The following is a 13,879-nucleotide window of genomic DNA, read 5'->3' as shown; positions in this document are numbered from 1 at the left end:
TGCTGAGTCATGTCTGCGTTAAATGTCAGACAAATACAACCACAACAGAAAAGCCATGACAATTAAAGACAGGGATTTCACAACAAAGTGCTGCACAACATCTCCAGCGAACAGAATACAATGTTGAAGTGGCTCACATGTCATTATCACCAGGATTTGTTTAACAGTACTAGACAGTATGAAGGATCTCTGGGAAGTCTGCAAAGGTGGTACCCGTCCTGTCCTGTCCTCAAATTTAACATTGAAAACACCTGATGTGTTAGCACCAACTAACTTAAAACTGACATATCTAAATAGCTATAAGGACCTCCAGTATTTGGAGCAAGTATTTTTTTATAGGCAACATCTAATGGATACATATTTAATCAGCATTTTTCTACGAGTTTTTTTTATTTGTAACTTTAATTACTTACAAAAGCAAAGCCCCCTGCCAACTACTGCAGACTCCAGAATCAGTATCAGAGAAGATACAGAACTTAGACTGCAGGCTATTTGTACCTAACTGGACGATACAAAAGGTTGGATAGAAATCAGAGTCTGAAACCTTTGTAACAACAACCTTCATCACATTCAGTTTGAATGTGAGAATAGTGAATAATAGTACTTATATAGTACTTGTCGATGCATCATGTTTCAAACAGCAAAAATTGACCAGTCAGCCAATGTAAATATCACAATTTGTAGTTTATTACTAAAGGGGTTTAATGTACACTGTATATGAATTCATAGAAAAAGCTATTTATTCATGTACAAATTACAATTACATCAGCTGTTTTGTCAACTCTTGTTTAAATGTACACGAGTGTCTTCTCTCCCATCGCTGTCCCATAGCAGCTGTGCAACCTGGCAAGACTTTGCAGTGAAACGCAGATAAGAGAGGTATGAAAAATAAAAATTCATTTCAGTCATCTCAACACACACAAAGGGAAAGGAAGAGAAGGAATACCAGGAAACAAAAGTCTTTCAGTTCTTTATAAGAAACGTGACACTGTCTTATGCCCTACACAACAAGTAGTTTAACTGTACGATTGCATTTTACCAGTCTTACAAAACAAAGACAAAATCCAACACAAAGCTTATTCCAAAGACTTTACATTAGCAACTTTCTGTAATACATAAAATGTGCATGTTAATGATTGGGTGATGCTCTAGTGGAGAAACAAGCTTTTCTTTATGGCAGACAGAGGGATGGCGATGGAGGAAGAGAGGGAGCAGACAGCTGGCCTCTTCACAGAATTAAATATCCACAATCAGTTTGACTGGGTAGAAAATAACAACTGGATCCCCCAGCACAAGTCCATAGGGTTTGTCAATACGTTAAATGAGCAACATGGTCTCTTATAACACACGTAAAACCCCATTTAAAAACAAAATACGAAACAACCTTAGAAAAGCAACAGACAAAACATACATTTTATACAATTCTGATCTCTATCCCCCACATAGGCACCACATAGTAGATTAAGTTGACTCTTCATCTCAAGTAAATTACTGTTTGTTTCATTTAGTGTGTATCTTATACAGTGCAGAATATATGGGCTTTGATTAAGTAAGTGTGTGTATGTGTGTGTTTCTGTGTGTGTGTGTGTGCTTGTATTTCTATACTTTTAAGGACCACATGTCCCCTCAGGAATGAAAGGAAATGATAAAGCTCTGTTTTAAGGCATACTGGATGATTCACACTTTTTTGAGGATGTCGTTTAAAAATACAGTAATAAAACGAGGACTGGGCTTGGGTCAAAGTTGGTCAAAATTACAACTTTAAATGTATAAACCATAATGTCAAATGTTGAGCTAAGTAAAAAAAACACACTATTATTTATTCTGACAATGCGTCATACTTGTAGAGTGATAAGTTAGATACTCAGGCAACATAATGAATACATGGGGAGGAATTTTATAAGGATTCTTCAAAGCAGTGGTTCCCAAACTTATGAGCTCCAGGGAGCTGTTGAGCTCCAGGGAATGTCAGCCATTCAATCCACCACTTTGATCCAACTCAATTACACTAGAAAAATCTCAGCAATTGATGGATTGCCATGAAATTTGGTACAGATATTCATGTTCCCCAGAGGATGATCAGTTTTGACCCTGCGCCTTTTCATCTAGTGCCACCATCAGGTCAAAGTTTGAGTTTGTCCAATACTTTGGTTTATGACTAAATAACCGCAAAACTAGCAACAGTCTATCAACCTCAGCTGTGATTTGTTTAGTGCGAAACAGCAAATGTTAGTATGCTAACACAGTAAACCGGTGAATATTATACCTGCTAAACATAAGCATGTGGCTATATCTGAAATCACTCTCTATTTAAGACCTTGTGCATTGCATTTCATGTGAGTCACACAGTGCCCTTAAATCTCCCTGTTGGAAAGAGAAATGGTGTTTAAGGCATGAAGCCTACTTATTGCTAAATGTTTCCCATTCGCATTGCCACTCAGCCCTGCTGCACATTTGTTGCAGTGGCCCCTCGTGTTACAGCAACAAAAGATCTAATGTGGCCCAAAAAGCATTTTCCCTATTGACCACAGTTATAGAAATGGACATCTGTAAAACTGTTGACAGGCTGCAAAAAATTGCAAGTAAGGTAAATTACTCTTCTTTGTAGTATGAATTTTTAACAGTTTTATATTTGTAAAACTTGTCCTCAGCAAAGAAAAGCAATTTTTATGTGCATGACTAAACTATAAAACTTTTTTGGACTATGCATTTGGAAAACAATTTTCCCAACCTGGTACACAAAATTTCAGGGGGGGGTCACAAGCCCTTCTTGACTTAAAGGGGGTGAAGTCCAGACAACATAATAAGTGGACAGAGCTTCTAGGTCTGAAAAATGAATGTGGAATTGCCTTGAACCTGCATTCTTTCTAATGGCCACCAGGGGGTGACTCCACTAGTTGCAAAAAGACGGCCGACTGCATGTAGGCTTTTGAGGAAATGACCCTCCTTCTGATTTATAACCTCAGTAAACAGTTTCCTAATGCGTTTATGGTCTCAATCACTGGTTTAAAGTCTCCTACAATACAGCATGATGATCATTTTATAAATTCTGGTCCCATTTAGAGGAAAACAGACAATAAAGCAGGGTGTGCTTTAGGGCGTGGCTACCTTGTGATTGGCAATTCACCACCACAATGTGTCCTTGGGTTCACAGTCAGATGTAATCAGGATAAAGCGTAGCAACGTGTGTGTTCCCCCAACGTGTGCAAATGTTCTGAAAAATATCAGGAAAACTTATTTCTGATGCAACATTCACAGGGAAAAATTTGCTCAGAATTCATCCAAATTGCTTGTTTTACACAAACGTCCTGCAGCTTCGCCTTCACTATTTTGCCTAATTGTACAGTTTATCTGTTTGTCTGTGCTATTACTGTCATGCATTACATAGAATCTGAAATATCCATAATATATGTCATTTAGTCAGAGGGCATGAGTTCACTCAATGAAAAGGGGTCTCCTAAGGAAAAAGGTAGAGCTGCAGCCTTCCTCCATGGCCTCAGAGGGCTTGTCTTTGGTGGGGTGTATTTGCACAAACTTCATGTTGTTGTGCTTTTGTAAAAGATGTTTCAGGAGGTTTGAGGTTGTGTGCTTTGCGGTGGAAAGTGTCTTAGTACCACTGCCTGCACATGGCTGGTGAGGTGCATGTGTGATGAGCACGACAATGAGTCCAGGGATATGATTGGGTTGTTGGATTTTAAATCAGTAGGGAGGTGACATCAAGGTTGTAAAAAGTAATTTTTTGGGGGGTAACTGTAATATTATTAGAATTCTTCTACAATATGCCCAGAATGCAATGCATTATGTTTTCTGTGAAAAGTCTGGCTCATAAGTGTCTAAATTCTCCATGTACTGGTCAGTATAGTGAAGTGGAGTGTGTTAGATAGGCAATACTGAATGAGTGATTTCAGACACGGCTTTAGTCTTGATCTGTCATGCTCACAACAGAGCTTTCGACTCAGAGATAGTTTAAACAGCAGACATTTTGACTTGTCTTGGCAGTAAAAGCACAGGTGGAAAATTAATTTTTGTTAAAATCAATGATGATATTTGCAATGTGATAGTAAGATAGGATGAGGTTCAAACAACACAGGCTCAGCACACGTTTCTGGCTTATTGAGTGACACCCTAACATTCAGTAACTGCTACGAGCCCCATACTGATTCAGAAAAGCAGAAACACAACAGACAGGACTGTTACTGTGAATGTTTCTCCAAGCTAAACCAAGAGCAGACGGATGTAAGTCTTGCTTTAGCTTTCTTCTTCTTTTGACCTCTGCATTTTGTTCTCCAGACTGTCTTTTTAACAAATATGATTGAACTATTCATTCAACCAAAGAAACCAGAGCATGTTTCAGTGTTAACACCGTAGCATGTAAAAAGTCTTTTAAAAAAATTATACTTTTTGTTCTTAACATTGGGCGTTCTTCATATATTTAAGAAAAGTTTATTTAAAATGTCCACTTTGGAAAATGAAGAAAATATAAGAAATATATTCCAACAGAAGTACTGTAAAAACTAAAAAGGTCCACAGTGTTGTGCAGAGGGGAAATGCAGGAAGTGAGTAAAACGAATGACGCTGGAAAACAGCAGATCTGGATTTGGATGAGTTTTTAATTTATAGAGTAAGGTTAGAATAGATCAGGTTGAATCAAAGGCAAAGATTACGGGTTTGGATTCTGGAGGTTTGATTTGAAGATTTTGGGAAAAGATTATCAAAGATTATCAAAGGTACACTCGCCCAAATCCCTAACTTTCCTCCAGGTCACTGCTGATCATCAGTTGTGGGGTGTTTTGGGGTTTGGGAGTGCTGCAGAACACTTCAAACAAATGAGGGAGTTCAACTATAAGGCTGGTGTTGAGGATTTGACAGTGAGTGAGTGTTGTCAGTGGACGTCCTCACAAGTATAGTAATACAAGCTGTCGTATGTGGTTTTAGTGTCGCATGTCGCCCCCTAGTGTCCGTCCATGCTCACTGTGTGTGTGTGTGTTGATGTTTGGTGTGTTGCTGCCTCCACACAGTAGTTGGGTTTGTCAGAGGCGGTGAAGCCCGGCAGACACACACACTGATAGGAGCCCACTGTGTTGATGCACTTTGCGTTTTTACACAACGACATCCGATTGTTTAGTTCTGAACACTCGTTCACATCTGTGGAGAGAGGAGGGCAGACATGAGATATTTTAAAGGTGTATTACTTTTTTTCGTTTTAGTTGTGAGTAACTGTCCTCTTACCAATGCAGGCCATGCGGGCCAGGTCCAGGGTGTACCCATCAAAGCAGTCGCAGGTGTAACCCTCCTGAACCCTGACACATCGACCATTCTCACAGCCGTTCAGTATCCCACACTCCTCTGCTCGCAAACCCTCAAACGCCCTGTATGGATCTGTTGCACAAAAAGAGTGTAACATTGTCGAATCAATGAGACATAATTAACATGAAAAAAAACCCTATTCGTGGAGAAGACTGGCAGCCATGACCAATAATGCATTTTGGATTTGGCAATGTGTGAGAAGGTTTTAGAGCAGGAGGATCTGCTCTGCTGGGGCAGAGGTTTTCAAAGCCTCACCAGGTGCCATACACATATTTCTTGATCCAGTGGAACTTTGTGAGGACATCATTATCTGCAATGTTGTTTTCAAATGATAAATCCTCTTAAAAATCAAAAACATTCCAGTACTTGCGACCTGAGAATCATTATATATTTACTTAAGTACAAATCTGAGGTACTTAAACTTCACTTGAGTTGTACTTTTTACTGCTTTACACTTGTCTGACAGCTGTGGTTACAAGGTACTTTTAAGATTATAAATTTTCATATGCTTCCTGCACATGTTTGTGATAAAATGAAGGATTATGCGTTCTTTTGTGGGTTGAGATTCTCCTGCTTCTTAAAGGATAACTTTCATTTTTTACAACCTGGACCTTATTTGTAGCAGTAAATATGACCACTTTCTCACCCAGACAACTTTGGTGGTATTTGGAGTCGTTTTGAAGACTCCGTATATCCGTATAATGCGAGTACTCGGGGCATCCATGCGCAGCCTCTATAAACGCATAATCTGCGGCGAAACTCGTTCATATTCCAATATTTTGTTATGATATGCTGGTGCTATTCCCCTCTGAGCCGGCGGTCGGCTAGTTTAGCTGTAGTTTGGCACAGCTATGGTTCGTTATTGCGTATTCGTAGCAGACCCCCGCAGAGTCAGCCGTGTTGTGGCTGGCTGCTCGCAGCGCGTGGCGTTCGGTAATGACATCATCCACGTCAGAGGTAGTTGTCTAGAGACTCAGAGGGGAATAGCACCAGCATATCATAATAAAATATTGGAATATGAACTAGTTTCACCGCAGATTATGCGTTATATAGAGGCTGCACATGGATGCCCCGAGTACTCGCATTATACGGATATACGCGCCGCTCCTCTGGGGCTAATTTCTTCAAAATGTCTCCAAATGCCACCAAAGTTGTCTGGGTGAGTAAATGGGCGTCTTTAATGCTACAAATAAGGCAAGGTTGTAAAAAACGAAAGTTATCCTTTAAGATATATACATTACTTGCAAATGCTCTTGGATCAGGTGGAAAATGCATAATTCACAAATCTGAAAAGTAGGCTGTTTTCTAAGCTTGTGAAAAGTCGACTGTTAAGAGACACATCACACAGTGGTAAAATGTAACATACAAATTAATGCAGCAACTATTTGCAAAACGTATGTTGCAAAAAGTATGAAAAGTAAAATTACACATAGTGCAGTAAAATGATCCCTGTCAGTGTTTTACCACTATATATGATGTTTTTGGTTTCAGGTTAGTAAGGTAGGTAAGGTTTGCAATGCAGGACTTTTATTTGTAGTGGAGTATTATTTGTGTGGTATTAGTACTTTTACCAAAGTAAAACTGATAAGATAAGACTTTCTTGCTCTTTATACTATGTTATCTTTCTCTGAGCATCTAATATTGTCATGGATGGGTTTATAGTGAAATTAGTGGAAGGTCCAGTGAGAGTGAAATAGTCCACAGGTCACTCAATCATACGGCGGAAATGTTTTTTAATGTTTTTTTTTTTTTGTCCTAACTGAATGTGGAAATTTTCTAGCACACATCTGGCACTGCAGACAGTGTTCTCCAATACTCAGAATATGTGTGCAGTCATGGCTAGCTCTCGGACATGTTAGATTCAAACATTACAGGGGAAAGCTGCAAAATATCCACTTACACTGACCTCCATGGTGGAGAAATGCAGAAAACAAGTCCAGTCCAAGACTGGATTAATAACGTCATCTAAGTCGCCACCCTGTGTGAGTTTGTGTGTGTTTTGCTTATCAAAGCCTCATCAACCTCTGTGAGCGATTAATGAGCTGCAGTTCACAGTGCACTTTGCTTCACTTCCAACAATTTGTAGAACTCCTAATTGTCTTTAAGCTATTTTGTAAATTGGCTTTAAAACAAATTTGCCATTGAACCATGAAAATTGTTTTCAGATTTGTATTTCTGTACAACATATTTATTGTTCACAATAGTATTTTTTATTTTTCAGACTTTAATGTTTGCTTGTTTTCTCTTTTGTGAGTTTCTGAGCTATTCTGTTAATATAAAGGATACATAAAATATCAAACACTCACGCTCCTCGTTGTCGTAAAAAGGCCGGACAGCCTGCTGCTCAGGTGATGGTGAATAGTCTGGGCTCACTTCATATTCATGATCTGGGATGGCAACAAGGGCATCACGACCATACGGCTGCCGCCCATCACCCACGGGGAGATTGCACATGGACGCATAATCCTCTGAGGCAGTGACAGAGAGAGAGAAAAGACATGAATCATTTAATAAGAAATGTCAGGAGCAGCCGAGTGCTGTAATAATAATAACAATGACAATAATAATAATAATAACCATAGTAATAATAATAGGTCTGGGAACCGACAGCTGACTCATTAACCATTGGTTCCACAGACTTGCAGACTGTATGCTGGAAGTTTGGTCTGTATTTTACTGTTGGTGAAGATACTTGTGGTTAGTGACATGTTTGCCAATATTAAAAATCAATGAATAAAATCAAGTTTAATTTGCCATTGTTGAGTACAAGGTGTGACAAAAGTAGTTAAACTCATCACATAAAAAGTTAGGCTTACAACTGGGACAATAATTATTTGTTGTTTTATGTCAACGTTAGCAGTAACGTTACAATACAAATTTTAATAATACAAATAGCAGATAAAAACAAAGACGGTTGTAAATTTGGTTTAGCTAAACCCACAGACTATGATGAGACTATGACACTCAATTCTAAATTGAAAAGACAAATTGAATATGGCTGTTGTGTAGTGTGTACCAGTGTTTCTGGGCGGACACAGGGCACAGTCCATGCCCCAGGCCTCTCCGTACAGACAGCAGCACTCTGTGTAGGTGGTCTTCCTGTTGGGAGCCAGCGGCCTCGTGCACGTCATGGTTTCTGTCACCGTCTGCCAGCAGATACCCTGGTAATCTCTCTGCTCCACCTCATGTTGCTCTGCAAACACACACAGCATTAGGACATAACACAGTATTGTGTGGTATGTGCTCTGGTTCTAGTTGACTGGAATATGATTTCCTGTAAAGCAAATGTAAATAAATGAAATACATTTCCAGAGCTGGGCGGAAGCACTTAAACTGAATTAATCTGTCAACATTATATTAGAATGCAGTCGTTTTCTTCAATTCAAACTGTGTGCAGAGCCTTTCTTACCTGCAACGTCAGAAACAAAGACACAGCGGTTACTGTTGGGGTCCAGCACCATGGGATGTGTACAGAAACACATGTATGAACCAACTGTGTTCAAACACTGTCCACCAAGGCACACAGACTCATCCAGACACTCATTGATATCTACAGGAAAGAAATGCAAACACAGATATTTAATGGAAACATAAGTAAGCAGGTGGACTTTATTCATGTCACCTCATCATCATGGACCATGGACCATTCACACACACACAAATTCTCTATTTGACTATATATAATTCTTTAGCTGAAGATTCACTCTTACCAACCAATTCAACGGCCACTCTCACATCTAATCTGACAGAGTTTTAGTTGAGTGTTATGTGCAAAAGGCAAAGAAGGAAACTTTTGAAATGTTTAACACAGGATTTTTCTCACACTCACATGCAGCCTCTCTTTTTGCTATGCTTCACACTGACCTCTGCACTCCATTTTGGCGGGGTCGTAGTCCTGTCCAGTCTTGCAGTAACACTCGTAGCTGCCCACAGTATCCAAACAGAAGCCTCCTTTACACACCTCCTGGCCAAACAGTGTGCATTCATCTGCATCTGTAAACAGACGGAGAGTTGACGGCACATGTTTCATGTTAGCAGAGTTTATTGCTGGTTTATAAAGTGTTACAGTAGAGAGCAACGAGGAACTGTATTGTAGGGGTTAGGCACATGTGGGGTAACATTAACATATTTAGGTATATTCTGCATCTGGCGTTCATGTAGCATTAGCATACAGACAGATGGTCATCCTCCTTGTTCCATTGTGGGAAATGTTGAGGGCAAAGTAGCGTCAGATAATGGAGCAGCAGATTAGTCTTACCTTTGTAGCTCTCAGCTGTGGCTACACCATACAGCAGGTCTCCATTGGGAATAAAACCTCTTCCAGATGGACACATCTGACTGAACTGGTCTGAACGGGGACAGATGGAGAGGACTGCAGGTTAAGTGTCTATTGTGTACTGAGGTGTGTGTCTGTATACCTACAGTACATAATGAAGGATATTTTATTGGGTATACTTCACTGTATAGGAAACCGGAGAGGTTCCGTTCCTGTTAAAGTGGGTAAGACAATGATTTAAACCATGGTGAATGTTGCGTTGTGGTAGGTGCTTCTTAACATTTTGGCACTAGAATGCCTGTTAACCAAAAAAAATTAAATGAATAACTCCCACTCAGTCGTGTTTCAATGACTGAAATTGAGAAAGGAATGGAAAGACAAGAGTAGTGTGCAGAATTAAGGGCAGGTAAAACTGGTATGATTTACTGACATTTCCAAGATCCAGTTTTGTAATGCAGCTGCACTTTGTCCCATCGTAACACAATAAAGTGAAGTCTGACTAAAGAAGGAGAATAATGAATTGTAAAAGTGTTGTCTAGAGGACATGAATGGTGGAACTGTTAAGGTTCTTCTCAAAGGAATACTTTGACATGTTGGGAATTATGCTTGCAGGCTTTGCTTTCTGGTGGAGAGTTAAATGTTAGGATTAAAACCAATCTCTGCCGTTATGTGTAGTATGGAACTATTTCCAGAAGCCAGTTAGCCTAGCTTAGCACAAAGACAGGGCAGAGCCAGGCTAGCTGTTTCCCAAAGGTAACACAGTTAAAGCTCACTTATTAACTTGTCTTTTAATAATCCATACAAAAAGCAGAGTAAAAATGACAGTTCGCAATAAGGTGAGTTAGGTGCTGGACTATTTCTTGGCTGGGGGCAACAGTCTTAACTTGCAGGAACTGTTGCTCTGACCGCAGCTGTGCACAAACTTTAAGTCAACTTTGACAACCTGAAAATTACAAGTTTGTGTCAAATCAACATTTACATCAATCTAACTCCTTATCCACACAAAAAGGCCTTGGTATACAGCAGGTCAGTGGTGGTACAGAAAGCCGCACACTTCTTTAAATGAACTCAACATGGGAGCGTTTGCTCTCTGGTTTCATATCTGTAATATGACTACAGTATATTAAGGTTTTAAATTGTGCTTTTAATTTCATGGTTTACTCTGTTGCTGAAATACAGGCTGAGATGTGTCTTATAAATATATTGAGTGTGTGATTTCTTCCCTCTCTTCCTCAGCCTCCTGTAACTCACCTGTGCCATTGACTGGACAGGGATGGACCTCACAGTTGTCACCCCAGCCAGCTCCCAGCGTGCAGCAGCACTCCTGCAGGGTGACATGGCTGGTCAGCACACTCTCACACAGGTTCTCATCGTTCAGACGATAGTAGCACTCCTTACGCTCCACCGGTGACACTGAAAGATGATTGATGGAAGAGAAAGAGAGGAGAGGACACACAGCGGGGGATAAGGATCAGATGGGAAATAAGATTTGTTTAGCTCGGTGGTTGTCGCTCATATCATCAAATCATGAGTTTGTAGATGCCATTTGGCAGACCTGACCTCCTGAAAACCTGAAGCTCCCAGTCCAGGTAGTTGTTTCTGACTTATTCTACTGCAGTCATAGTTTTCCAGCCCCTCTATACCGTACATGTCATACCTGTGTGTACTTCACGTGCGACAGAAAAAAAAAGCCAAACTTGCCAAGCTGCACTGCACACAATCAGCATTCTGAATGTAGGTGGTGCCAATTCAGAGCTTTTCTCTTTCTGTCTATGTGAACTTTGAAAAAAGTGGACACAGTGCAAAATGTGTTTTTATCTTTCTAAACTGAGGTTTGGATCCCATTTCCTGATGGATCAAATAAACTAAAGTTGAGCTGAACAGGCTCCAGATGCTGTCCTGTCAGGTCCATTCATTTTCGTTTTTATTATAATGAAAGGTCCAACTCAAATTTGGGTAATATTGTCATGGTTCCTTCTCTACTGCAGCCCTGAGAGCTCACACACTGCAACTTAAGAAAACATGCAAATACGCAAAACGCAAGAAAATTAAGAAAACATCATCAATTTGACGACACATTCACATCATGTTTGGTTGCGAGTTATGAAGTTATTGAAGTCAGCTATCAATAAGTTTTCACACTTTGTAGCATGTTTTCTATATACTGCACATGTGTTGTCAGATTTGTGAAGATGTTTTTTGTCTAGCTTCCTGTGTTATTGCATTGAGCTCCTAGGGCCACTGTACTCTTCAGGTCAGGTAAAGGTATGTGTGTTTACAGTGCAGGCTGCAGATTTTCATTGCAACCAGACAAAACGTGGGGAAAATTAGCTCGGCTTTGGGGATATGCAGCATTCATCCGAATAAAAACACAAAACCACTTGAATTATTCGTCAAGCGATATAACTTCATGTCAGTAAAATAAAACCGTTTCCCTTGGTGTTCAGAAAAGAGTGTCTAATGCACAACTTAAGAGAAACACTGAACTGAAACCCAGACAGAACACAGAAAAAGGAATTGGTATATGTAAAGTGACAATGACAAGACGTCTGCAAACACAGAATGACTCAACAATAATCAACTAAACAACACATACAGTACAGTGAGCATGCTGAGATAACAATACGCTGCAGTGAATTCATAAATTACATCTGGAAGGGAAAGTTTGCAGCAGAAAAATTAACCAAATAAAGACAGTGGCCGTCACAGGAAGCAGCTGGCAAAAGTGGTGATAAATTTGGAGCCATTTTGGTTAGGGATACCAACTGTAATTTATGACTTCACCCAGGCAGTAGAAGAGAAATGTGCTAGGCTACTTTTGTGTTCATGAACTGGTAGTTGCTGGGTCTATGTGTCAGAGCAAGGGAGATGGTGCTACAGCTGAAGAGGTGAGGAGGGGAAGGTCTGGCAGCTGAAGCTGATTGTAATGCAGGCAGAATGGGGTCCGTGCACCAGTAACAAGAAAATCTGCCACTGCGCTACAGTGAGGTGGTTTTATATAGAAACTTTGTTAAGGAAATTCAGATGGGTTGTGTTCACGGATGTGCTGGTTCCCAGGGACGGTGTCAGTGTCCCATCCCCGTCTGGGTATGCCTTCCCCTGATGTAAGAGGCCACATGTCTTTGGAATTTACTTTTAAGACAATTTTTTAAATAACCGTACCTTGTTACAAAGCAACAACACTGAATAAAGATCTGGGGTCCAGATGTCCAGTGGGTTACAAGACCAAACGCCACATGTTAAGCTCTAGCAGTTATGGAGATATCACTATTTGATTTTAACATATACTTAACATGCTGCATTTGGTCATAAACAATAGCAAACTTGTAAAATAGTTAAGAATAAAACACATGCACCTTCAAACAGTAAGAAAAGTAATACAGTTATGCATTAAAGCATTTTCTAAGAGTATACGTGTTTCGCTGAAAACAGTCTCTATTTTTGGGAGGAGAGGAGAGAATTCATCAGAAGGAGGGAGAGACCAGAGTGACTATGAGCAAAAGGGGTTCAGCACATATTTAAGTATAGCTGATCGTTTCCCGTTCTGTCAGTTGAGCAGTAATGTAATGTTTCTTCTGTATGAGAAACATTTGAGCCAGAGGTTTGAAGGTTGAATCCAGGCACAGCAGGGCTGCAATACTGGCTGTCAGAGGGGCCTGTGTAATCCATTTGCAGATACTTGTTAATCGCGTCCCATCTTCTGGTCCTCCAAAATGCTTTGATCTTTTTAAAATTAAATGCCAACATTTGTTTGGTATGTATTAAGAGCTGGCCAAATGATTTTTTACAGTTGTGGGAAAGGAAATGGCATCCTTAGTGTTTGGAGTGGGGTTTAACCTCTGCTCAGGAATCTCCTACAGGTTGATAGTCCCAGATTTAAGGTTTATTTATTTTGTCATTCTGCAATACAGAGTTGCACAGCAAAATTCAAGTTGTACTTCCTTGATGCTATTAAGCTATTTTTTCTGGCAGAGTGCAGAGCAATCCTGCTAATTTAGGTTGCTGTTCATGCTCTTCCAGGGGGAGCACCAGACAGGCGGGACAGGAATCTGCCTGGGCCTGGTGCCGCTTAGAAACCTTTGGTCTCATCTTGACCGTAAGAGAGCCAGAGGTTGTTTTTTTTTCCGAAGATGGCAAAGACATAAGTTTGTTCATTCAGTCATAGCAACCAAACATTCTTGGCATCAAACCAAGAAGGTTAGCGTTAGGCTAGTGGACAGGGGTGGGCTTTAAAGGGATGGATATGGTTAGATGAAACCTTTTCCATCCTGTGGATTGAGGTATACACAAACTTTA

The 13,879-nt window shown here is 40.1% G+C and overlaps 1 protein-coding gene across 4 annotated transcripts in view; it reads right to left on the bottom strand.

The window, feature by feature from the left end:
* Window positions 1-665: 665 nt before the first annotated feature.
* ltbp1 (latent transforming growth factor beta binding protein 1) overlaps window positions 666-13,879 on the bottom strand; it is a 139,096-nt gene continuing 125,882 nt past the window's right edge. For all 4 annotated transcript variants that reach the window (XM_041948233.1, XM_041948234.1, XM_041948235.1 and 1 more), the window contains 8 exons: window positions 10,835-10,996; window positions 9,566-9,655; window positions 9,172-9,300; window positions 8,717-8,857; window positions 8,324-8,500; window positions 7,614-7,775; window positions 5,230-5,379; window positions 666-5,145 (listed from right to left, as the gene is read on the bottom strand). In XM_041948233.1, the coding sequence (XP_041804167.1) occupies window positions 4,952-5,145; window positions 5,230-5,379; window positions 7,614-7,775; window positions 8,324-8,500; window positions 8,717-8,857; window positions 9,172-9,300; window positions 9,566-9,655; window positions 10,835-10,996 (1,205 nt within the window). In that variant the 3' untranslated portion in view covers window positions 666-4,951. The remainder of the gene's footprint in view (window positions 5,146-5,229; window positions 5,380-7,613; window positions 7,776-8,323; window positions 8,501-8,716; window positions 8,858-9,171; window positions 9,301-9,565; window positions 9,656-10,834; window positions 10,997-13,879) is intronic.

This window comes from Chelmon rostratus, chromosome 11, assembly GCF_017976325.1.
Source record: "Chelmon rostratus isolate fCheRos1 chromosome 11, fCheRos1.pri, whole genome shotgun sequence".
In the NCBI taxonomy this organism is placed as follows: domain Eukaryota; kingdom Metazoa; phylum Chordata; class Actinopteri; order Chaetodontiformes; family Chaetodontidae; genus Chelmon; species Chelmon rostratus.
Note: the sequence above shows the minus strand (reverse complement) of the source record. Positions and strands in the feature narration are given on the sequence as shown.